The 27213-nt window shown below is 39.4% G+C and overlaps 1 protein-coding gene across 1 annotated transcript; it reads right to left on the reverse strand.

Moving 5' to 3' along the window:
• Positions 1-1920: 1920 nt before the first annotated feature.
• Positions 1921-24144, reverse strand: PTPN11 (protein tyrosine phosphatase, non-receptor type 11). Its single transcript, XM_009334448.1, has 16 exons — positions 24140-24144; positions 23567-23689; positions 22187-22381; positions 20835-21027; positions 19481-19597; positions 18856-18969; positions 13865-13961; positions 13167-13246; positions 12886-13044; positions 9642-9773; positions 8594-8748; positions 7870-7937; positions 7071-7222; positions 3299-3411; positions 2983-3084; positions 1921-1937 (listed from the first exon to the last, which is right to left on the reverse strand). Exons 1-15 carry the CDS (start codon positions 24142-24144, stop codon positions 3015-3017), a joined length of 1773 nt encoding a protein of 590 aa, XP_009332723.1. The 3' UTR covers positions 1921-1937; positions 2983-3014.
• Positions 24145-27213: the final 3069 nt, after the last annotated feature.

The raw sequence follows: 27213 nt of genomic DNA on the forward strand, positions 1-27213 counted from the left end.
GTAAATAGGGACAGGAGAGGAAGCAGGCGATGTAAAATAGGTATCTCGCTACCGAATGAATAGGTTTCTCTCTCACCATTACTAGAAATTTTAGATCTAGAAAGGGCACAAGTATTTATGACTAAAGTATAAAGCTATGACATTAAAACAGATATTATGGTATGCTGGTGACAGGAGTTAAAAAAAAAAAAAAAAACAACCCCAAAGCCTCAAAAGACAAAAAGGACAATAGGCAAAGTAACAAAATTCTGCTTAACATTAAAGAAGCACCTTCATTCAGTTCAAACAAAATGTTCAAATATTTGATTTTGCAAAGGACTCTCAGGAAAAGGTAATGTAATCTCCCACTTAACCTTTCACAAAGCTGCATTAATTACATTCCAGGCTTTAGCATAATTTCACTAGCAAAGCCAATAACCCAATTCCATTGGCCCTGCTCCCTTGCATACAGCAATTTAATGCAGCGTTCACCAGTAATTCCTTAACACCACTTAAGTCACAGAACTTCCCCAGAAACATGGGGAAAGATGTTGGTAAGACACTACTGGTACCCACTCCTAGGGACCGATTCTGCCCTTAATGCACACATGCAGCTGCTAATGGCTTCAAGGGGAGCTTCTGGTCCAGATAATTGGACAGAGCAAACGAAGCGAAGAAACCCAATTAACCGGCAGCTTAACAGCAGTTCTTCCTTCTAGAGTCTCTAGAAGAGGACTTTGTCTCATTGACAACAATCAGAAGTGGTTTCAGATGAACATGATTTTTTAATCTAATAGGGACAGCAAATTCAATGCAGCTCTGAAAGGCACTTCAGGTAGAACAGTAATAAACTCCTGCCTGATCAAACCAACCAGAACAAGTCTGCTGGCCTTGCTGCCCGTGCTGCCCTTTTCAACTAAGGCAATTTTAGTGGATAGCTAGCTTCCATGCACTGCCTTCCCCACACAACTTTAATTTAGCCACTTACACTAGCATAAGGCCTTATGAAAAAAACAGAAGGCTCAACAGCTTCCACCTCCCCAGCAGAAGGGGAAGAGGGTTACCTTAAACTAAGGTAACAGCCTGCACAGTGGGTTACTTCTTTCACTGTTTTTAATATGCTGTCAAGGTGTCATCATGCAACTTTTTAAAATACCTGAAACTCTACAAGTTTAACCTCTTGCTTAATAGATGAGCACAGACAAATTAACATAGACAGTGTCCTCACAAACTGCTAGGCCACTGTGTCTTTTGAGAGATACAGTAAGTTTCTGTTTTGGGTAGAGATCACGTAAAAGAAATTTTGTTTGATGTAAAGGCTACCTTGCATAATTTCTCAAAAATAGCCCACCCAGCCACTCAGCTAAGTCGCAATCAAAGCCATCAGTTATCACAAAAAGCACCTTCATATCAATAACCGCTCACCCCTGTGAAACTCAGTCCGAGTTTGAAATGTATTAGGACTAATTTTATCATGTAGTTGATTCTGTTCACGCTGGTGATCCACTGTTTTCAAACAATCAAGTATTGTTCCCATCAGTATTTTACATTAGTGTAACGGATTTATCCATATCATTACTCTCCCACCACCCCACCCCCCAAGAAAAAAAAATCCCACAACTGCTCAAATAAGGAAAAAAACCCAACTAATAGCCATACTGTGAAACAAAAATACTATTTAAAATGGATGACAGTCCAACAGTTTGCGGGATTCAAAACTGACTCTACAAAGTAGTTGTCTACGTTGTAGAAAGGATTTCCTTTTATTTGGAAAATGAGCAATTGTAAATCAGGTATTGGAGAGAAGAGATATAAACAATCTTTAGATGGTCTTAAGTTTTGCCTACTGTTGAAGGATTAAAACCGTAAATAAAAAGGTACCAAGCCCTCAGAGTTCACCGTTCATGTGAAGCTTCTTCCATCTCTTTCTTGACCTTTTTAAAAAACCATATTCATTTCTGGGAAAGGAAGGGAGAAGAAAATAAAAATTATTTAGGGAAAAAAACAGCAGTTATTTCTTATTCTGACATTATACAGAAGTGCTCAATTTTGACTCAAGAAAGCCTTAAAAGCAACCAAAAGTCTCAAACCTTGCTTATAAATTGCATGGTACTTTGGCAGTAGAAGATGAGATTGTGTATAGACTTGGAGAAGATCCCTGGACTAAATGGATTAAATGCATTTAGAGCTACCAATTAGAAAAGAGAAAATAGGATTTCTGAGGTCTTTAAAAACACAGGGGGAAAGACGACAAAAGGCTTTAGATTAGAATCCAAAAGGAGTTAATGACTAAAGACACCTTAAATTCAAAGATACTCCTTTGCTGTATTCACAGCTCATTAACCGAAGTAGCAGATAAACCTATTAGCTAATAACCAATATACATATATTCAGTTGTCTGATTGCAAGAACCAAATTATAACAGATATTTAAAAAATAACAAAGAGAATCTACAGATTTGTATCTCAGCAAAAGCAAGGATTTAGTTTTTACTAGTATGACAATACTACACCAACTGCACACACCACACAGGCACAACAGTAAACTGGCTCATTGCATCTTTTGAGGCTGAGCATGAGATTAAGTGTTCTTTGAATGTCTTTAGACGCACACAAATCCTTAGCATCGACCAGCAGCAAAGATCACTTATAAGAGACATGGAAAGTTCAGACTGTAGTTGCTACTCATCTTCTGCTAGCATGCAGAATTTCAGTCTCCTGAATAATAAAGACTTCCAACTTATGTCACTGGTGAGTCAGGACATGAGAACAAAGGTCGAACTACCAACCTAATATTCCATGTTGTTTTGAAAGGGTAGCATAGATGTAACTCAATTAAAATTAGCTTCTGGAATTTAAATGCCCTAAGAGGGATAGATCACATGCATTTCAGGCATTAGAAAATCCTTCCTATAGTTCTTCTCATAGTTCGGTTTTGTGTACGTTTTCTCCAAACCCCACAGCTTCAGGCTGGATATGCACACTGACTCCTGAACATACATACCTGCCCTTGCATGGAAGTCTCTGTACATCTTCTCATCTGAAACTTTTCTGCTGTTGCATCAGCCCCACATTTTCATATACTCTAGCACTATCTTCTCTCATTCTAAAATGAAACAAGTATTTACAGTCTGAAGAACCTAGTTTGAGAAAACCACATTTGTACACACAACATAATTCAGTGACAATTTATTTTGCTCAATTTATTTTAAGAGCAAAGCACAGGGCAACATTCTGTGATAACTCATTCTCATCCAAGGTCCCTGAAGATTAGTTACTACAGTTCAAAACTCACACACTAACAACAGAAGCAAACTTACTCTGGACATGTTGGGGTTGGGGTACAGGGTGGAAGAGGGCTCTGATCCCCACTTGTCTGGTCCGATAAAGAATATTTAATGTTTGTGTATTCGTGACCTTTTCTCTTACTCTTCTGTGAAGCAAAACACAACAAAAAGCCAGGTTTTGAATTACTAATAGAAAACAATCATTGAAGTAGTGCAGAAATTACATGTATAACTAACCACGTACGTTTTTAGAAGAAAGGTTTGTCCATGAACAGAAGAGAGCTCAATTCTGTAGATAACACACACAACATGGATAGGACCTAAAGGCTGGCTTTAGCCATTTGTTACAAGACCTGAAAAGCCTCGCTTTTCAATATTCCTCTTTCCACCACCATCTCCAGCAGAATCTACCAACCTTATGAACCAGCACTCCTACACAATCTTCATCTTACTTGGCAGAAGAAACCACACTTGATTCTTTAATAGACAGTATCAGCCAGTGGGCTTCCCACTGACCTTATTTCCAGCTTGGAGATGTGGCCAAATGAGTAACAACGTTGTTTGCAAGATCTCTAATAAAATAACATCTTAGTCCATTAGGTTTGATATAAAAAGAACCCAAGCTGTTATTTGTATTCTGCAGCATATGTTACAAGCTGCAGCCAATTGTGCTGGCATTCATCTAAAGATACTGAAGGCTCCAGCAAGCAAAGCTACGCTAGGAAAGAAAGGGGATATGGCTTTCTTCCTTTTCAAGACAAACATTCGCAACACATGCATACACTGAAACTGACATATAAATTAAAGCTTCACTTTAAAGTTTTACAGGGTACTGGGTTGGGGGGGGGGGATGTTTGGGGTTTTTTGTTGTTTTTTTTTTTTTTTTTAAATGCTCTAACAAGTACTAATTAACTGGCCTGAATCAATCTCACAACAGAGGTTGTCAGAGCCTCTAGGGAGTTCTGGCTGCTGAGTTTCCATTAAGAACGCTCTGTATAGCAATGTAGGTTGAAGATTTTCCAAGATGGCCTTCTGAGACTCGCTCAAAACTTGCTCAACTTGTTCTGTTATTTTACTGAACTTCTCCCCTCTCAGCCTCCTACTTATTCCTGACAAATCACTTTCAAATAGACCACCAGTCAAGATCAATTACCTGGCTAATGCTAAAAAATAAGATTCAAACAAAATGCAAAGGTTCACGCTCTGCTGCATTCTACAGCGTTATGGGTACAAACCCCTCACCTGCCAATAATATTCTGAAGCCCAAAACTAGGGCTTGATTTCCACCTCCCTCCCCAAACTGCATGATGAATGGCAGTTCAAGTTACACATGTACTGTACAGTAAAAGCAATTTTAAAAGAATCAGTCAGTTCTTCTATTACTTAAGCTGACTGAAACAGATAAAACAAGCCAAGAAAAATTAGATATCTGGCTTCTCTTCCTTCCACTTAATTCACTGTAATTATCCTTTCTAATTCAGAATAACAGAAATGTGGTAAGAACTACTTGTTTCCTAGATGTAAGAGAATATACACATTTCCACAGGAAAAAACAAACAAACGAACCCCAAAATAAATTCACTTTGCTTTTCTTCTACACTTGTAAGAAGACAGGCAATATTTAACATGACACTTAACTCTATGAAACCTTGAGGCTGTCAGCATTGCAATGCAGGAGGGAAAGCTAGCAGAGGAGGGAAATTTTTCCTGAATATAAACAAAAATCAGGCATATCTATGTGAACAGATGCAGCTATTCACATATCCACTTCTTCAGCCCAGCTGGTTGTAAGTCCTGCATGACAACAGGCTAGCTAATGTGACTCCCTAATTTCTTATCAGGGCTGGCTTGCGTTCTTCCAGACTGAAAAGCAGACAGGGAGCATGACCTCATATTCTTTCCTGTAAAGGTGCCCTAATTGACTTCACCAGGTTTCTTTCCAGCTTTCACTGTTTGCAACTGCAATTAAAGCAAGCGTAGAGAAGGAGGTTCCAGAAGTTAAAGTTTCTCAAAACACAGCGTTTCATTCCCAAACTATCTTTGTGGGGTGAACTTCAAGCATTCTCGATAGTATTCTACTACTCAGCCAATTTTCTTCCTGCTCTATCAAAACATGCTTTGGAGCATCCCCAATTCACGATGTTTTTTTCAGGACATTAGTTCCTATAATCACCGCAAAGCTTTGCTTTTGTCCGAGAAGTTTGGTATTGTTTTATTCCTGTAGCTGCCACTAGCCCTAGTTATAGGTCAAGACCTCCCGAAGTAAAGCAATGTTCTATTTCCAGTTTCTTAAACTTTTATACCTGTGTCTTCTGAGCTAGTAATGGAACAGAGGATGAAACACAACTAACTGAGCCTCATCGCTATAGGAGAAATACACTGCTCCACTCAATATCAAAATACTATTCAAAACCCATTACAACGATCAAGAGAAAGTTACAGATCTACTTTGTAAATGGCAGCAGCAGAAACAGACCATATTCAAAAAGCTGAGGATACAAGGCTTGCATAATTACAGACACAGAGATATGAGGCAGCTCTAAGGCGCAGTGAGACAACAAAGCCAGGAAAAAAAACAGTACACCTGAGGGATTTCTTGTTCTTCACTTTGTGTCTAATCACCCTCAGAGCATAGAACAGCTGTCCTGGGGGGAGGAATAAAGTCTCTATCCTCTCTGCTGAACAGTGCATCTACATCATGTAGGCAAATATAAAATAAGCTCTGCCACACTCAAAAGCAGCCAAGAAGCCACACAAGAGTGCCAAGCCCGAGCTGGCACACTCCGTCTCTAAACAGGGATTACATCTCACACCTGGCACTGCGCTTACCGCGCAGCTCCTCACATCTGCCTGATCAGTTGTGTGTGTTTATCTCCTTCTGAGCAGGAAGCCAGCTGCAGAAGGAAAGATACTGAAATTCTGAAACAAAAAGATAAAAATCCCAGATGACCAGAGGTTAGGGCAGAGAATGAAAATAACAGTGAGCAGAACGTCAGTTCTTTATTACAAAATGAGGTAACTTCTGTAAAAGACTGTAAAATTTGAGTGCAATGAAGTACTTAAACAGGAAGAGTGAGGTGAAGGTCCTGTGGTTGTCGCCATATATTCCAAAACTTTTCTCATCTTATCACATCAAATCACTCCTCTAACTGCTTTTTGTTGGAAAATGTACTGCAAGATCACCGCACTCATTCTTTAATCTTTCAGTCCAATATACTTACTTCTTACTAATAAACATGTAATTTAAGACTCCAAAATACATATTAGAGCTACTAGCATTTGAAATTGATTATCATACTTCAGAAATACAGTTAACAGATTGGAAATCTCTTTAAAGCTCAGTAGAGCACAAGGTTCTGTATTAATTAACAGAACCTTATCTTTTATTCTTCTTGCACAGAAAACTAGACAATATTAAGGGAATTTGAGATCTGGGGTGCAGGGACTGGGGGCCGGGATCCCACACATGCAAGCATTTTCAAGTAAAAGCAGCACTAACTGCAGTCATATGGAGAAGCCTCTCAGACCGATGATTTTCTTGCTCTGCAGGTGGCCAAACACACAGTTTTTATTTTACAGTTTTCTAATCCCACCTAATAGTTTAAGTAATTCTTAAGCATAATGAACTGAAATATAGGCTAGCTTCTCTGAACAGGGTTAACAGACCCAGCCTTTTCACAATGCATTGGTTATACAGTCAGCAGTCAGGCCTCCAAAAGTAACAGGCAGCAAACGAGCAAAACTGCTCCCTGTTCCAATTAGAACACGTTCCTATGGAACATTTTATACTCTAGGACAAACATACCTGCTCCTCTTCAATTCTGCGCTGTAACGTTTCAATGTAGTGCTGTACTGCCATGTAAATAAATCTGTACTGTGCTTCTGTCTGAACCATTCCTGACCGTTGTGATCTCACCATCTGAATGGTCTTTGGAACATCAATATCACAGTCCACACCTAGGAAGAATCATCATAATGTTAAGAACAGTGAAATAAACTCTGGAGGAGAGATTGGCCTCATCTTCCAGCAGAACACAGCGTAGTTGAATGATCTTGCAATAAGCAAGATTGCTAAATTTAACACAAGACGATTCGTCCTTGACTACTAATACACATATCTGTAGAACTGTAGCATAACGTGGAAAGCTGTCCTGGGGGAGAAAATGGCATCACTTCACACTGTTCCAAGATGACTTTAAATGCAACCTAGCTCACCATACATGCCGAGTTAGTGTTTATGGCAGTTTATACATAAATACAACACCGTTCTCCGAAAACAAGTTACTCAAATTCAGCGTGCAGGAGTACATTGACAACCACACACTCATGAATGATTTTAAAAGAAAAATAGAAAAATAAGTAATAAGAAAAACATAATCAGACTCCTGGCTAATCCTCAGCTGAAAGTTTTCATTATGCTGAACGGGAGCAGGGTTTCGGCACTTTGATTCCAGCTAAGTCAAGAGGAACGAGCAAATCCCTTCTACGCCAAACACACACACCTACTTTGTAGCATCACTAGAATCTTCTATCAACACTCCTGTTGTTTTACTGTGATGTATCTGTCAATGTCCCACAAGAAAATAAAAGTGGGGAGAACCTACCTTTTTCTCTGATTATGTCAATAAGAATATCAATCACAATGAAAGTTCCTGTTCGCCCAATCCCAGCACTGTAAAAACAGAAGGGGAAAAAAAGTTAATTGTTTTGCTCTTTCTGAACAGACAGCAAAACACTAGTCCAACTAAGAGTCTAACATTAAGAGACATTAGACTTCCAAATTATAGCCAGAGTCAAACCAAGCCACACAGCCAAAAGTAACTAGAAACCCAATCAACTTAACATGGAAGAGACCAAAGTCATAACAGCACTTCTGTACCTCAGCATTTATTAACATCCTTGAGTCAGAACAAAACTACAAGGTCAGATCTAACATCTCCTTGCCGTATAAGAAGTATCTCATAAGGTGAGACTGAGAAGAGAGCACTACAGGAGGTGGGATAGGGTACTAGAATTTCCATGATCCTGCACCTGAAATGTACCTAGCCAAGACTGGTACCACCTTCTCATACAACATCAGAAATTCTTATTCATACAGACATGCACACTCTGAAAGGCAGCCTGCTTCAAAGGTAACCATTTGACACCTATCTAGAATATATCATTTTGCAAAACAGAAGGCACAAACACTTTGACAGATGAAAGTCTGAGCAGCTCTTGGGTAAAGTTGTCTTCTTTTAAAATTTTCAGCTCCCCCCACCAAAAAAAAAGGGATCCAACAGAACTCCAAAGGCACAGAGAGTCGGAGAGGCGTGGTGCTCACCATACCTGCAGTGGACCACAACCGGTCCCGCATCAGAAATGCTCTCCTGCTTATGGTGCACCTCCTCTAGAAAGTCTAGTACACCACCAGGGTCACTTGGGACTCCATGATCAGGCCAAGTTCTGAAGTGATATTGCCAGACTGTTCTCTCTGTGTTCCCCTGGAAGGAAGATGCCAACATGTGAAAACAAAATCCTTCAGATCAAAATCCAGCTAAAAGCATTTATGTGGCAAAGCTGAGTCAGATCGGAAGGTGGCATATCCAACCTGCTGCTCAGTATCCACAGCACCACACCTCTCAAAGGAGGGAACAAGCCAGAGTTCTTCCTGGCCTGACAAGTCAATCACACCACCTGCTTCCTCAGCTCCCTCCTTCTCATGCAGTTGTTTCCAACAACATTTCCATCTTCACCTTTAGAAGCCATGGCAAAGTTCTGTCTGAGGGTGACCAACAGCAAGGGACCTTCATCTGTCATACTCATCATTCACACCTAGTGGCACTTACCTTACGCACTTCTTCCCACTCAGTTCCATCCCACGGACATAACAACCTAATACATCCTGCTTATTTGCTTCTTACACAATTCTTTTTGCATCCTGATCCAAATTGTCCCTTAACAAGAAGTGCTATTTCCACACTAGTTCACTGTTTCCTTCTTCATCTTTTGCATTCCTTCCCTTAAGTGTCCTTTATACATCCTGGACCCACACACAACCATTTTTCTAGTGCAACCATCTCCGTGAAAGGGAGCAATGCCTACACAGACTTAAGTGTGATTACTTAAAAGCAACACCCCTCTTTCTAAGTTTCCTCAAAGCTCTGCAGCAGTGCATCTTCCGCCAAAACATGCTTAGGTATAAGAATCTTCAATTATCCCAAGGACAAAGCGAAAGATGTATGGAACTAAACCTGGAGCTTCAAAGAAAGAGACAGGGCTCAATTTATTCATCTCTTAGTGCTTTTATTGATTCCAAAGAAACAGTCTATTTCTGCATATTTTTTTTTGTGATCTGCAACCTAAATTAAAAGGACAGAGTTACTATCATACTTACTTGCCCAACTTTAGAAAGCTTAAGTTCTCTTAGTGTGTAATCGTGTGCTGCACTCTCCTTAACATTCCTAACACGCATAACACCGTACTCCTTTAAGGAATATTCATCAGGCCAGTACTTGACACACTTACTCTGCAAAATTTAAAAAGAGTAATCGGTAAGAAGAAAGGCTGGTTTGTAAACTGGTTAACAAACACATTTCTGAAGCTTCCATTTCTGAATACATAGAAGACAATTACTAGCGCCAACTGGACAGCTAGCTGACAAGGTAAAGTACGTTTTAGGGGGAAGTTTCTCTTCCCCATAACAAACACCGGATGATTTCAGACAAACAGGTAGAGGCAATCTTTCTTTTAGCAGCTTTTGTGATCATCTTAGTACCTGCTTTGCCTCGACAATTTCAAAACCCGGAGATTAAAACACTGTTACTTGTATCTCCACCCAACTACAGGTTTCAAAATACTGAGAATTTCCAGTGGAATGCTGTAGCCTTACAGGCTATTCTACAATCAAAACCCAACAGCCTGCAAAATAAATACAAGTCAAAGGTATAAGCCCTTTTTAGCAGAAATGAAACTTGGATGCTTGCTTTTTCGTCACTTAGAGCAGAACGGGCTAACATAGCTCTCTAATTCAATCACCAAAGCAACAAAGAATTGCTCCCCGTGGCAGGGGACTAAAGCCTCCTGTGCCTGTAGGTTTCGAAATTTAGAGCTTTTGGTATGCTGCTTCTCTCTCAAGATTATCTTTGGCCAGGGATATATTCCATCCACTGAAGAATATGTTCACCTATTACTGCTTCCATTTGGTTCCTGTAAAAGCTCAGGAAAGAGCGACTCCTGTTAGCCTGTGAACGTAATACAAGTCCACACAGTATCAAATGAGAAATTTAGCTTCCAGCAATAGCAAATGCAGACCAAACACCGAGTACTACAGAGAAACATTTCCTATTTGCAGTTACTACTGCGTATTTATGAGAAAACATGGCAACAAGAAAGTTCCTTCTGCCAACGCAAGATACAGTAAGAGATGATTGAACACATGCTTTCCAGCCTACTTAGGCAACAAGATGCTTTTCTGTTACTTTTGCCCTTCTTTCCCTGCCATCTCCAAAAAGGTACAAGCTAAAGAAGAGATGTTGATCTTCACATATGCCAACATAACTTGCAGTTTCGATACAGAACTCTGAACACAAGAGCAGTTGGTATAGCAAGTCTGAACAGTAACACAGAATGTTAAAACAAGCTTTAGTCTGATAGAGGGGATGCATGTATTATCAGCTCAATGGACTGCCTCCAAAACAACACTACTTTAATTTGTAAGTATTTGCTGCTTCTACAGCGCATTCTAAAGCATATTCAGAACTCTGTGCAGATCTGAGATGTTTCATAGTTCCTCACTTCCTTAGGCAACATGCTCTTGAAGTCATCTCTGATGTAGAGGTTTCTCTCCTTCCTGTAGACCTGAAAGCATCTTGGCCTGAGATAAAAAAGCTTTCATTTTATATCAGGACTGTTATTTGCAATTCTTGAAGAAGTCAAATAGGCATCAAGAAAAAAAGAAAAAAAAAATAATCAGGGCACACAGCAACTAAGTAATCAGACATTAAAATGTTTTATACAGCCAGAGCACAGAAAACAGGTTTAGCAAAATTTGGAAAGAATCATGGAGAAACTGCAGAGGAGCATAGGCCATACCATAGCTTATTAAATAAATAAATAAATAAATGTACTAAGTGTATTCAAGTCAACTCTTCCAAAACAACCGCATAATTTATTCTCTTCTTCCAAGAGAAAAACCAAAGAGGAAGGTCACCGGAAAAGAGCAGCTTCTCCCTCCTTCAGTTCATTCTCAGGAAGGAAACACATATCATGCTCCTTTATAAGGGTGATGAATGGGCAGAAGTTTACAAAGCCTAAAAAAATCCACAAGACAGAGTCTAACAGTTTCTACAAACACCACAGCAGCTTTGATACCTAGATTAAGAAGAGAAGCCCATAAAATCTACTGCTATTTGTCTTCAGTACATATACACAAAGCCTCTTCTTTTTTTGGCCGTGGTAAGGAACCCCACAATTATCAGTCACCCACAGAAAAACATTAGCTATACTTTCAATTCAATGTTTTTCAAAAGCGACACTCATCTAACAAGATAAGAGCTTTCCATTCAGAAATAGGTCATCTGATTATTGAAAAAGGTGGACAATGGTACGTGGAAAACGCAGAGAAACTTAAAGAAAAAAAAAGAGAAGAGAAACTGTTTACCAAACAGAAAAAAAGATCAGAAGCAACACATTCCAAAGATAAAACTATACTATACACAGGAAGTGGTATGTGACCATTGCCAGAATATCAGTATTCGACTATTTCCTATTCTTTCCTGCCATGTCATTAGAACCCAGAAACAAAGTAATAGCCTCAGATTTGCCAGAAGACAGTGAATAAGACAAGATCTCTGCACTTAAAAGGTAAAATGGAGGTTCTTGGCATACACCATTGCAGGCAAATTTCCTCTTTCAGAGCATTAAATACTGCCACAGCAGTTCTCAAGGGGCTCGCAGGTTCCCGAGGCTGAACAGGCAGCTGTCTTCAAGCAGAACAGGGCAAAGGCAAAGGACCTGACTTTAGGAATAAAAGTGCTAAATCACACCTGGTTGAGGGATTTCTAACCAGGTACAGTTTCAGTTGTAATCACTAGCTGAGCATGTAGTAAGAATGTTATCAAATTCAAGCACAGAAAGTAAAGCCAAAAGAGAGAACAGCACTCTGGTAGAGCCTAGTAAATGTGACTTCAATGAGGTGAATCTGAGGCAGTAACTTCCACCCCACAATTCTGCTTTTCTAGTAAAGTCTATACAAGCTTGGTAGGATAAAATAAATAGCAATACTTTTGTTACAGGAACAGGGAGCTTACCCCTTCAAGTACACAGAATGCCTGTTTGGCTACATCTCGCATTCCAGTGCCCCATTCCCTAAATAATTTTAAAATACATAGATTCACATTCAGTGGCTAAAATTTAATCAGTCAACCCTTAAAAAAGGGAGGCCTGATGATATGATAAGAGTGTACCCTTAATTCCCACGGGCACCAATATAAAAGGACACTCAGCACCTTCCAGGTCTCCAAAGACAGTGGTGGCACACCAGATTTCAGCATATAGATCAATATAACAGCCAGTTTAGTCCTTACTTGCATTCAACTGTCCTGACCTTTCCTACGGCCAGTTTGAGAGTCTGTTTTTACCTTTCCTCTTTCAACTTCTTTTGTTGTCATAACAATAACTCGAGAATTCTCCTGGAACACCATCCTCCAAAAATCATTCACTGTATTCTGTAGGCAGCCTTGAGTAGCAATGTAGCTTTTTTTTGGCTTTGAGTTGTTGCACTTGGTTTCAAACTCAGGCTAGAGAAAAAACAATTTAACAAACGGTGACAAATGGTTACAAGACTAACTTGGATTTAGGTATGTTCAAGAGTAGACATGGGCTGTGCCAACAAGATTCCTGCAGGTAGGAATGTACTTACCATAATAATATTAGCATTGATATAGTCTGAAACAGGTTCATTTGGATCACCATCATGTAGAACAACTCTGGTATGATCAACTGGAAGAATATATATGTATGTTAAGCACTTGCATCCTACAGTTGTGAACACACAGCTGTTTTTAAATATCCCACAGACAGGTACATTTCCTACTGCTACCAGAAGCTATTAACTTATCAAACTCAGAAAATTAGGGGCTAGAATATTCAACGTTTCCTCTTTTGCCATTTCTTAAAACAAGTAGCCAATTCATAACAAACTAGATCAAAATAAGTGTTCACGACCCCTCGTAACTCATGAGTACATGGACAGTCAAGCACTAAGTCAAGGCAAACGGCTGCTGGATTTGCACCATGCAGTTTTGTACCACAAATTAATCCTCTTAAATTTAAGCGTTCCAGTTTGCTGGGTAACCGTTTAGGGATGTGACGCTTTTAAATGAAAGCTAAAGATAAAAACAATATTTGGGAATCAAAATATCGGTATCTACAAAGTGCAAGTGTTTGAACACAAATTGGAAATTGCATGGACTAATACTGACAACATAAGAGGGGAAATTATCACTAAAGAGAAGAAAAAGCACAGTGGTGACTAATTAATCCTGTAGATACAAGCTAAGAAAATAAAGCACAGAAAAGTAGCAGGCTTTCATTATAATGAAAGAAATCAATACTTACAGGGTAAAATGTTTTTGTATCTATTTTTGTTTTTGTTTTCTTGACGCTGACCTTCTTTACGACTATAGAGAAGTTTGCATTCTTGCTGCTGTAAAGTCTAAATGAAGACAGCACAAATAACTGGTTTTAATAAAAGCAGTATGGACTGTTTCACCATCATTATGGCAATCCTTTTTCACAAAAAGGGTAACACTTGATTATAATGCCAGATAGTCAGAGAGAGAGGGGGGTACTGGATTTCTCCATTCAGACTTAGTACAGCATTGCTCACAAGGTATATAAGAAACACAGGAACATGAGTGACAAGGCAAGCTATTTTCCACCTGATAATTATAAACATCTATGAATTCAAAGCTTCTTTAAACCACAAACGATAACGAGCAAGTCCTCATGATACTGTTCTGACCAAGCAGATGCGAGTTGGTCCCTTAAACCTTTTAGCTGTAAAACACTGCAAGGAAAACATAACTGGTTACAAAGGACCACAACAAAATTTTGTCTGTGGAAATCTGGCCGTCTTAAAAGGCACATGAAATAAATCAAATAACACAAACAGCACGCTACAGAGCAGGTCCAAATAAACATATTTATCACTAGGTCTTTCTCACCAAGCATAAAAGTTAGGAGTACTATCGCATTTCTCCTTTTTGCTGAATCAGGCAGGTAAGGAGTTAAAAAATTTCCACTGAACTGAGATTAGCTTTAGTACCAATAAAGATTAGTAACTAATGCATTCAAAACATTGCCAACCTGCAAAGAAGTAAGGCATTTTGCAATCCAGTGCTTCTCTACCTGAGCTGTACTGGATTCCTCTAGGCCTTACCAGCCTTCTTCCGCTCCTTCAGCTACAGTGAGTCTGTAGTAACACTGTTGGAAAGCCCCCAAAACAAGTCCCTGAGATTACGAATGCTGTGTTACAGCAACGCCACAAGAGCAGATCCTTGCAAGCTGCAGCCAGACCAACTCTAGACAGCCAAAGAGGAGGAAGGAGCACACAAAAAAACCCAACAAAGCACATCAACACAAGCAACTGTATTTAAATATCAAGCACAGTGAAAAGTCCTTCAGCAGTTAGAAGCAGAAGATTAAGAAGATATCCTTGTCTATTCCCCTAGAACAAAAGCCCACATGGGAATGCTACAGTATTTTCAAAGGTATGGATGAGACAGGTAAAATGCCAATGCACAACCCACCACCACAGCCACGTACCACTTTAAGTGCTCTAATTATTCTCTTCTACCAACACAAGGCCATTTCACTAAACCAGTACAAAATTTTGCCCAGACTTTCTCATATTACCCTGTTGGGGGAGGAGGGAGGTGCATTAGATAACTACCAACAGGGTTATCCATAAATCATCCTAGTGCAGAAACAATAAATCTGCACGGAATTTCTCCTGTCGGCAAGGAGCTAATTTCTCAGTGCCTGGTTCACAATTAATATGACAGGGACAATAGCAAGTCCATACTTCACAGCCATGTTGCTTAGTAGCAAATCCCCCGACTTGCAATGAAGCTGGAGGGACCAGAATCTCAACCTCTGTTCCAAGTTTTAATCCCAAAAGCAGTACTGGCCTGACTAAAAGGAACACTCAGGCTTTGGAAGCTGCTCCCCTTGTTATTACCACTCTTAATACTCTTGCAGAGATTGCTTTTACTTTAAAGCTTGGGCGTGTCAGGCACATTTGCTCACTTCTATTTCAATCTCTGTTATTGTTACTACCTCATTTAGTGACCTTGGACAATTAGGCTCATCCTAAAGACAGGGAAACCAAAGAACAAAAACAATATAGGAGAGCTGCCAGGTTTCATGCCTATGAAGCAAAAGACAGAAAACATATCCCCATAAAGCATTGCTTGCTACTACTAGCAATGGGTGAAACAGCACTTCGCAGTAAGCTCATCTCTTGCCACACTGCAAGAGTCTTTCAAGTGCCATTATCAGAGAGCACCTTTATATAATATTAACACTTTTGAGTCTCAGCCAAGTGAAACGCCAAGCAAAAGAACCCAAAGCTAAACTTTGCTAGCAGGTTAAAAAATTGAAACAATTAAGAGTGTGGAAACCATAGCTTCAGACACATCTTCACTTCATACAGTTAATCATTATTGCTTTGAGCATCCCTGAGGAGAGATCCGTGAGCAGCAACGACTTCTAACAAGCCCATTAAGAGATGTACACAATGCAACAATAAATCTGAAACATAGTCCTCAATTTCACTGCAACATCCAAGCATTACGCTCACCAAACAACCATTTCTCAGAAGCAAAACCATTACAAGGACTGTCAACATTTCTGTTTAATGGTTCACGGGACAAGAGGTACATTCTTAAATATGCCTGAAGACAAGTAATTTATAACTACCATCTGGACTGCCAAATCATAAACAGCACAGGCAGAGATCCATGGACAGCCTGGAGTTTGCCCCCCTACCTCCTGCCACCAAGGCTGACAGCTACAGCTTACCTGAGGTGAATGAAAAAGCATGACACGAAAACTGCTATGAGATTGCTTAATTTCCAAAAACACAGTGGAAAAAAATAAGGTTTAGTGCTGACCTCACTAACAGCAGCGAAGGGGAAAGACAAGTGGAATGTCTCACAGGTAAAATCTTTCATTTCTTACATTTACTTTTTCTGGCTAACACTTCTGGCTTGCTAGCAAATACTCTTCTTCAGGAAGCCAAAAGACAGGAAAAGACTTTCCTTCTAAGGACCAACTGACAAATCCATTACAAGACAAATTTATTCAACAAAGACCAGAGCTCAGAAAAGAAGTCATAAGTGTCAAGTAATAGTTCATTAATACTTTGACAAATCAACAATCCATTCCTAAAAGCACCACACAAGTGCTTCCCTCCAGAAAAAGAAAAAAAACCCAAACAGGTATTTATTCACATAGCTTCTAGTAAGCCAGCACCAATTACAAGAAGGGAAAGCCAACAGGGCACGCTTTCCTTTTTATGACCTCTGAATAAGAGTAAGGTAGGCTTAGAGTCTCCAGGGAAGCCAACAAACACCCTGTGCTTGGCTAACTGGCAAACGTATGTTCAGCCTGAACCACACAGTGATCACAGGCACAATCTACATGACTGTGTCGTGATATGATAAAGCACACCACTAATCAGGCTTTTTTGCAAAAAGCACTTAATTCCCATATGCAAGTCTTAGCCATCAGAGCAGGTGTGGCTAATCTTCCTGACCCTTCAGGACCCATATCAGAGTTCACGTCTTGAACTCCGCAAGAGAAGCAAGTCAAAGGTTGAGGCCAGTTTACCTCCAGGGGAGGTTCACAAGCAATAGATGAAAACTGCTCCCCAGGGGATCCACCACTCTACTGTTAGGGTAAAACAGTCCCAAGTCCTCAGCAATGGCCAGAGTAGCCTCTGCTGGCTTGCTTCCCCCTCCAGGTGGGATTCTGACCACTGAACAGTCCTGGGTCAAGGACTGCCCCCCCTGCACTGGGCACAGGGGAAGAGAGAGGAGAAAGCTTAACCGTCATTTTATGATTTCCCCACTGCCATGACCTAACCTTCTTATACTCCATCCACATTCACAGTGAAATGTGTTACCTCTTTGGTAAGAGTCTTTTGCTTTTCATGGATTTATTTTTCTCCCCCTGACAATAATCTCAGAGCAGATTGGACAGTATATTCAGCTAATGAATATGTCTGATCAAAAAAAGAGTTTCTTCAAGAATGGCTGCTTTGCAAATCCGTCACTATTCAAGAAGTTTCTCAAAATAGCATTACACAGCCAAAACCTGCCTCTCTGTCAAAGATCAGGACTTTCCAGTTTCCTGTTGCCACCTGCTGGTGGAGTTTCAGACTCCACTGTGGTTTTCTTATGTGTGTGGGGTATAAACGAGTCCATTATATTTAAGACACTTCTAAAGCTTTTGGCTATGACCATCACATGCATGCAGCTGTTAAATGACTCCAGTTGTCAGAGATGGGTTAGGACCCAGGCTAGACTCAAGTAGTTTGGAATGTGTTGGTTAACACTTATACTTCATTTGCTCTGCTTGAAAAATTAACAGTTTCAGCTGTATTTTCTTTCAAACATAAGTAGCTCCCCAAAATCATTAGGGCTTCAAAGAAGGGGAGAGCTGGGCCAGCACAGCTATGTTACACACACAAGAGGTGCACAGATAGGACAGAAGGAAAGGCAATGCTACTTTCTGGGAGGGAAATGGAGTTTTGGCTGCAGGCAGAAATTAAACACCCAAACAAAACAAAAATAAATCTCCAGGAGTCCAAGGAATACATATCATCAATGTTGCTTCATGTCAGAGCTTGCTGCCATTACTGCTTCACAATAGTTTTAAGATCCCCAAAAACAGCTATCAAAAAGCCACAAACTCAAGGGCAAGAGCATATATTGACTGAGAAATCACACCGACGTTTCCTTAAAGCGATGGTACCCAACCTCCCAAACACAGCAGAGTGCAAACCGAAACATCCTCTGCACTGAGATGTGCAACAGAAAGCACGGTGCAATCCCCTCATATGCACAATACGTCTGACATATTGCAACTGCATCAGATACCGCTACTGTACTAGTACTCTGGTCACCAAGAAACGTTAATCCAACCTACAGGCCTCTTCCTGTCCACATGAAGAAAAGGAACACAGGAATCAACCTGATTAATTGTCCTGGTGGGCCAGACAGTTGTACATAAGGCTTCCTCACAATGGGGAGGATATTCAGGAGGGATTGTGCTAGGTATTGAATGAATAACATTGAAGAACATCATTAGCTCTTAGAATCAGGAAAAAAGGCAAATATTTCACTCATTTTACTAGCAGACACAAGAGTGGAACTGGTAAAATTTTAATCCATGCTGTACCTGACACAGGAGATGGGAGAGCAAGAACAGGGATCTGAAGCAACAGAGGGGGAGATGAGAAAATCTCAGGAAGGCAGTAACAAACCTTACTTTTTAGTAGTGTAGAGATTTAATACCATAACACTTGGAACGTAATGAAGTACCTCAAATTCTTCCCAGAAGCCCTGCTTGACTTTATCTGTAGTCTCTGCTAGCTTGCTTAGCTCTCGCACTCTGCTTTCAATCTCTGCAGCATTAATACGGGTAGTATTCAGAGGCTAAGAAAGATACAAACATTAAACAAAGGTATAACCAGTGACAACTGTGAGAAGACAGTTAAAACACAAATCCCCTACACTAAGTATATTTTATATAGGCAGTTCTAGGATCCAGGCATCTCTCTGGACTTCAAAACTTTACAATTCATACAACGAAGGGCAGTGAGGGTAGAAAGGAAGGGGACAGGGAACAATTGCTTTTAGTCTCTTGGTTGTTCTTCAATACATTGTCTCATTTCTGGACTAGTCCTGCAATCCCTATGGACCACGATGAAACCAAGAGAAGTTCTGCATGCATCAGAGACGTAAGAGTCTATCCTTCACAGGCATATAAAAAAAATGTTCCCGTTTAAATGACTTTGTCATCCAGTTTCACGAAGTTTAATTCTTCATTTTTGCATTAGGACAGAAAAAAAAAAAAGATGTCTCACAGAATACATGGAAAAGCCTGCACTTCAACAGTATATGCTGAAGATAACAAAGCTTAGTGGTGTCTTCTCCGTTCACTCACCTGCTTGAGTTGCAATACTGTGCCCAAAGTTTCTACCATAGGGTTCTTCTTGTAATGTTCCACTAGATCTGTCAGAGAGTCAAATTTCTCCCCTCCACCAACATCGTATTTTAGATCCTTGAAAGACAGATGCTCATCAAAATAAATGCACTTCATACAATGAAGTCTACTCTAATCCTTAGGCTATGCAACATATGAGAAAATCTCTTTAAAACCATACGTAGAAGAATCTAGTAAAATCCTTCTTCTAAGGGATGGTAGAACCTTAATAAAAAGAAACAAACACACACTATGGAGGACATTATCCTTTTTGTCATCTAATTGAAAATCATTTTATCTGCCTTTTCAGGAGAGCTGATTCCTTCTGAACTGAGGTTCAAGTCAGCTCAAGCAGGCTACCTGAGCTACATAACTAGAATCCAGGAGATAGCCTTGGAAATCAATTCAAATTCATTGGGTACTGAAAGGCTGGTATTGACTGCTGCCATCCCTATTTTAAGGAAGCAATGCTAAGTTATTTTCTTCTATGTCATAAATGCTACTATTAGTTAACTGCAAATCAAAGAGTTTTTCTCAAAAAAAAAAAAAATTCTGGTAGTTTAGCTTTTACAGTCTTGGTAAGCCATTTCCATCTCCAAACTATTTCTGTTACTGCATTTTAGTAGTTTTTAAACAATTAAGACGTTGCACTGTCTTTTAGGATAACAGAACAAAAAGAAAATGACAAAATTTGTGATTATTTTTTTTAAATAGCAACCCATGGGCATATATGAAAATATCAAACGACTATAATTTAGTAATACTTCAGTGAAGAACTACCCTATATTAAATTCAAGCTTTAGATTTAAAACTGTTCCTTGGATTCAATACTCAAAATTTTCACAGAATGTTGATCATCTATCAAGTGCAACTTATAAACTGACAGGAGAAACAGATACACTCGGATGGATCTCTATTTGTCCAATTACTCATACTTTTATATAATTTGTCCAGGAGACTGCAAATCGCTTAAGAAGATTCATGAACATGAGAGGCTCCATCAGCAGAGGATTTGAGACAGACTTCTGATGCAATCAAAAGCAAATCTATTAGAAGGTACTTGACAGCATGATTCAGTCAGGCAAGCGGTCAAAAAAAAAAAAAAAAACAAACCAAAAAAACCCCAATAATAGAATTTTGATGCTATCAAATTAGTCAATTTGATCAAACAGATGACACATAGCGCACACAGTACCACAGGGAAAGGGGAAATGTATTCAGCTCTCTGTAGTGAAGTGTAAGATGGCCCTCCTGTTAGAATAAACCCACTGCCCGTGGAAGTAGCCCTGTTAAAGAAGCACGTGCTTCATCATACCTGGCAGTGAATCATGACATGTGTCACTTTAGATTTCCCATCATTACTTTCTCCTTTATCATCTCCTGTCCGGACAGAAAGAACAAAGTCCCCAGGGTGGCTTTGACTCTCACGCACAAGAAAGCTTCCATGTTTTCCTTTTTCTGTTAATAGTTTTTCAGCTTCTCTTCCAGAGAGATGCCCATGAAACCACCTTTAAATAAAGTAAGATATAGACAGGTACCCTATTTGTCATTCCAGCCATGGCTGAATCCGCTTGTTCTAAATATTTATTACAAAGTAAAATGCTTACGTACACTGAACAACAATGTCCAGGTCTACAGAAAGCCTCAGTTTATAAAAATAAAAAACAAAATAAGCCTTGGAAGTGTACATACACACAAGTGATTACAGAAACATTTCAAAGCAAGCACTTCCATAAGCACTGAAATTTGCATTTCATGCAATCTTCAAATGAAGCTTTGATTTGGACCCTTTACAACTGACCAAATGGATTCTGTGGTGTCCAATAAACACGAGCTTACACTGCAACATTTTCCTCAGTCAAGGCATCTATTCTTCTTTTATTTCCTTCATGAGGATGCACATTCCTGATAAACCTGTGGGAACTTAGCATCTTTGAGACCTTACCCTTCCATCACGATAGGAACTGGACAGGATAATCACATCAATCTCATTTCTTCAAGAAACATGGCCAAAAGGGCAATAATCCTCCCCACTACTCTTAAACACAAGCCATTCTGAGGAGTGAGAGAACTTGTTTTAATATCTTTCCTTGTTTTGTCACTTCTGAGAATAAACTGGTATCTATTGGCCATAAGGTTTATTTCTGACATACACATACTTCCTCAGTATATGTCAAGTCTAAAGCCTCAGATTCTCCTTATTAGCCATGCTCCTAAAAACATGAGTTTGAGCAATTTGAGGATTTGCATGTCATTCACTTTCTTACACATAGGCCCACCGCTGGAAAAATTGTATAAAGTTATGCTCAGATATACACCTGGGAATTCCTTGCAGTAATAACAGCTTCAGGAAGCTTTAGGAGAACTTCTATAATAAAACATTCTCCCAGTAAAAATAAAGGGAACTATGCTCTCTTTTTTAGTATTGTATCACACCAGGAAGAATGCTGAAGAAAATACGTTCTGGGGCTCAGATTGGTTTTCCTTTAATCATGTTTATTAGTCTACTTTGCAAGTAACCTCACTGAAATCAGTGGGACCACTTTTAGTACAAGATAGTGGTCACCCTTTCATCAAAAGGGAGCTGACTGTAGTGTTAACAGGGATAAAACACACATTTATTAATGTGTGCATGGACACTGAGGTTTTCACCACTATTTCTCTGACCTTTCAGATGTAGGATCAGCACAGTTCAGCGGATATTTCAACTCTATAACATCTCCATTCTTTTCCTTGAGCTGTCCATGATGTTCCATATAATACTGGACTAACTCAGCCAACGTAGCAAATTTCTCTCCTCCATAGAGGTCATAGTAGTCTCCTGTGTTCTGGATCTTGATGTGGGTGACAGCTCCAGTTCGTCTAATATTTGAAACAAAGGGGAAAAAAAAAAACCCAAACCACACAAGTCAGCTGATTTCCAATCAATCACTTTTGTATTTAGTGTTCCGTTGTCCGAGTTAGAGAAATCCATACTTACTACATTTGCATCCCTTTCCAACTGAAATATTTTTAAATAGCTAAGCTAATGTACTTCTGAAGTGTGCTTCAGCCACATTTCAGTGGCTTGCAAGAAGGGGCAGTGGCTGTCCAACAGTCAGGAAAAATAGGGAAAAAACCCTTAATTCCATAACAAAGGAATCTTTGAAGCCACTGTAAGTTCTGTGGCCTCACGATCTCCAATGGAAATCCCTCAGACCTCCAAGAATTGCACACAAAAACACAAAGGGTGGAGGGGTAAGGAGAGAAGAATTCAGCATTCTAAACACCCGTCAGAGCTTGTTTGCTCCTTTCCCTAGAATTTCACACTAACTGCTAAGGTCTCTCCTTCAGTAAACAGTTGCCTTTGCCTGATGCAAGTCATTTGCTCCCAAAGTCTCTAGTATTAATGAAGAACAGCTCTCTGAAAGAGTCCCCTTCTTTTCAACAAGGCCCATTATCTCAAAGGTATCCAAGCAGCATTATTCTTATCACCAATCCCACTTTTCCCTTTTCCTTTATCTGCTTCCTCTTGCCATCTTTTCCCCATCCCTACCACGATACACACAGTGTCAGGGGACAAGTGTTACAAAAGGCCTATTTTGGAAGCTGAAATAGCACCACAGTTGCCCTTAAAAACTTGCTGACTTTTCCTGTAAGAAGACAATCTGGATAGCATTTTCTTGCATGTGCTTGATCAGTAATTCATATCACCTCTGCTACTTTCAGATGGTTATCAAACAGATTTATAAAGGGCTAAAAGATATGCTATTATCAATCTACTTCTGCTTCCCCTTAACTTTTTCTGTCTCTCCGCAGAATCAGAATTCACCACCCTCCAACCTATAGTCTCCCCAAGTTGGGTAAAAGTATTTGAGAACCTCTTCACAGAAAACGGGAGTAAAAAAAAAAAGAGAGGGAAAAAAGTGAACAACAGACTAAAAAGTGACCCATGCATTCTTCCATCTCTTACAAGTAGTTCATTTACAACTCTCTCCCCATAGAACAGCATCAAATGCAGACTCTTACCAATATGGGGAAAAAGACAAAAAAACCATTTAAACTTACCTAACAGAGAGCGTAAAGTCTCCTGGGTTACTTTTGCTGGGCCGTGCCAAAAAACTGCCATCAACTCCTCTTGTTAACAGTAGGTTTTCTGCCTCCACCCCAGTAATATTTGGATGAAACCATCTATGAAAGGTTAAAAATGAAGAGTGTTAACAAATAAATAGATGGTCTTCCGGTTTTCAGAGTTAACTTACATGACAAGACTAAACAGAACAATCCAACAGCTTCAAAACCAGGAGGTACTGAATTTTGTTCCTAAATTAATAAGAATATCTATCTTAGCAGAAAGTACAAATCGTTCATTTTATATTACATTGCAATTTTACATATTGGTAAGAGATGCTTTGTAAGTGAAAGGGATATATCTATACATATTCAGACTGCTTGGATTAAAATGATATTAAAGAAAGGTCTACAATATAAACAGAGACCACAAGTCATGCATTTTCCTTACTCTTAGAAGACAGGACATGCAAAGAAACTGAAATACAATCAGGAAAAATACTTAAAAATAAAACAAAACATCCAAAGTGACACTTGATGACACTTTAAAGGTTAAAAATTTAACAAAACCTCATGCTTTAGGGCACAGGCTGACCACCAGCTGATAGGGGTCAGGAAGAAACTTCACTTGCGGACAACCTATTCAGTTGCCCAGTCTTCTTCCACCTTCCTCAAGAGAACGTGGTGCTGACCGCTGCCAGACACAAGAGCACCGCTCTGTCTTCTAACTACCATGGCAATTTCTCTGGCCCGAATATATCCCGCTTAAATACAAACACCGAGGAATCTCATATTGATATCCACCACCCACAAACAGCCTTCTGAATGACAAATATAGTGCCCTGCCAAAGGAGAGCTGTATATGGTCTATATCTAAGAAGCTCAGTGTCCCCACCTATGGCATTAACTTTTGAGAGACTTATTCTTAGCCATTCAGTTAACACATCTGCATTTTCTCTTATCTATAATTGAGGATATTTATTGCACTCTTGCCGTACTAAACTACATCTGCGCGTTCTGGATGAAAGGAGTTTTTAATAAGGCACGGTTTTAGAAGACAAACTTAAAAAAACCCAAACCGCCACACAGCCCAGGGACAGAGATGTGAACACAGCAACGAAGAACTGTTTTAGTGGCTTTGTCAGACTTGTATTTGGCAATTAAAAGATCACCTTTATTTTTCAGAGTTGCCATAAATCAGACACTACGCAGGGCATAAGTGAAAATGCCCCTCCACATCTGCAGAAAGAACACAGGCTACTCCTCTTCATACACAAGGTTCTTAGTTTCTCCAAAGTAAAGCAAAACGTTAAGGCAAAAGACTCTGCAACCAATCTCATTACAGATGTAAGAGTGCTGTACCTAAAAAAAATTGCATAGCATTTCTGACCGTTCCTCATACAGTCAGCATTTCATGCTACATTGCTAAAACAGCAAAATATGTGAGCGCGTGTCTAAATTTAGGGTTATTACTTCAAATTGTTTCAGCAATTCCTTCTGTACTGAAACACTGACAATACTCCTACCAAGGCCTTATCCAGCCTATTCTCTTCAGGCACGGATTCTCATGGAAACATTCTGGAGAGTTTTAGAGGTTCTAGAATACCCAAACCTCTAGCCAGTCATTCAAATGGGAATTAGGATTACTTATGTGCCAACTCCATTTCAGAAGTAAATGATTCTTCTTGTTAATCTTGGTTTTTTCCTAGTTAAGGATATTCTGCTTGCGCCAAGAAAATCTAGTGAATAGTACCGTATCTTTAACTGAAGAACAAAAACAAAACAAAAAAAAATCAAATCTATGCAGCATGGGTCATGAAAAAAATATATTAAAAAATACTTCCAAGTTATTACAGCAAACGGGAATGAATTAATAAATAATGCTACATTTATCTAATGAGTGACTACTCAAAGGTCAAGAAAAGTTCTGGTTTGATGCTGTCTCACAAAAGAAACTGCACAAGCATTGGCACCTGGGATGAACTGAACATTAAATGATTTCAGAATATGACAGGTTGGTCTGCAGAAGCTGATAATGTATTTGCCACACTTCCACCTCCAAAATTTTACTTCCATTAGGAGAAAACAAAAACCAAACAAACAAAAAAAAAGTGCAGCAACATTTTGAACAGTTTCTAAGCTTTTTAAATATGCACCGGATTCAAGGACATCTTTGCAAGTTTTTGAGTTTATATCCAAAAATGTATAATCATACAAAGGAGAAATTGGAATCAGCCCTGCAGATTTATTATATGGTGACATTCCCTAAACTTTAACTAATATAGTAACTTCTGTATCTTACCCTAAACCCTAATGCATCTGGAAGTAACTGCACACAAGTTGTTAAAAAGATGTAGAATAACAGAAAAATAATAATTTAATTATTATTAAATTATAATTTAAGAAGGGACTACAACACCTGTGCTTAGAAGAGAGGTTAAAAATATGATAGATTGTTTAAAAACAAAAATCTCACCCCCACATATACCTACACTCCTACGGAAAATAGCAAAAAGCAAGGAAGTGTAGCAAAAGAAAAACTGCATCTGGGAGACCGATGGAGTTTATTGCACTTTATGTAACTTCTGTTCTAACGGTAACTTGTACTCCTGCTCTCATCTTTGTATTTTTGGCTTTGAGTAGGAAGATGCATTTGTCAGCCACCCCAAATAGAAAAATGGGGGTGTTAGTGATCTCTGTTAAATGGTTCCGGACCGGTGATCAAGATCGCTTCATTTGAAGTGCTGCCATCACATGTGTGCTTTTGAACCTTGGTGGCTACGTCCCTTCCAAAACTGGAGGAGAGAGCAAAGGGGACTGCAGACACAGATACCAGTAACATAAGCCCTATAGAGGACCTTCTCTTACACTTCCTTTTATAGGGATGGAATGCATTTTAGACTTTTTTTCTACTTTCCTTCTTCAACCTCTATCACGAGCAGGTGCAGAGGCTATCCCCAAGCAAAGGACATCACAGCCAATAAATACAATCAAGAAAGTAACACACGCACACGTAAACCCACACTCTAATTAAACTAGCTGTCCTCACTATGCATGGAATACTCCTTACAGCAATTCAATTCTGATTTGGGGCGTTCAGCAGCATGCCATTCCGAGTCCCTTATTAGTTTACAGTAAGATGAAAATGTTGGCAGAAAAGCAACCAGTGAAATAGCGGGGGTCTCATTTACAAAACTAAGGGGATATCAGCTAAGCAAGAAACCTTTTGATGAAAACTAGTACACGGTAGGCAATACAGCCTTGCTACAATTCTCTTTTTTTTGTTAGCATAGTCCAGAAAAGATCAGCAGGATTTGCGTTTTATCTGATACATTGCCAGCATATTTCTCTCTCACCAAATTGAAGAGGAAAGAAAAAAAAAATCAATACGTTTTTCCACGCTGTGATTGGGCTTTTCTAATTGTCTTTTCAAGAGCAGGAGAGATTAAATCGGTTCTGAGTCTCAGCTGTCACAACCGTAGCATTCAGGGAGGCGGTGACTGGTAGTTTAATTACTCCTATTTATAGGCTCATCAGTTTATATTTCTCATCTTCTTTCAGTCTCCCTCACAAGTTACAATTTAAACTGCTGAGCAGAATAAGAGGATTACTCCTGACAATGAGGAAGTTCACAAGTTTTTCTA

This window comes from Pygoscelis adeliae, unplaced genomic scaffold (genome assembly GCF_000699105.1).
Source record: "Pygoscelis adeliae isolate BGI_AS28 unplaced genomic scaffold, ASM69910v1 Scaffold262, whole genome shotgun sequence".
Taxonomy (NCBI): Eukaryota; Metazoa; Chordata; class Aves; order Sphenisciformes; family Spheniscidae; genus Pygoscelis; species Pygoscelis adeliae.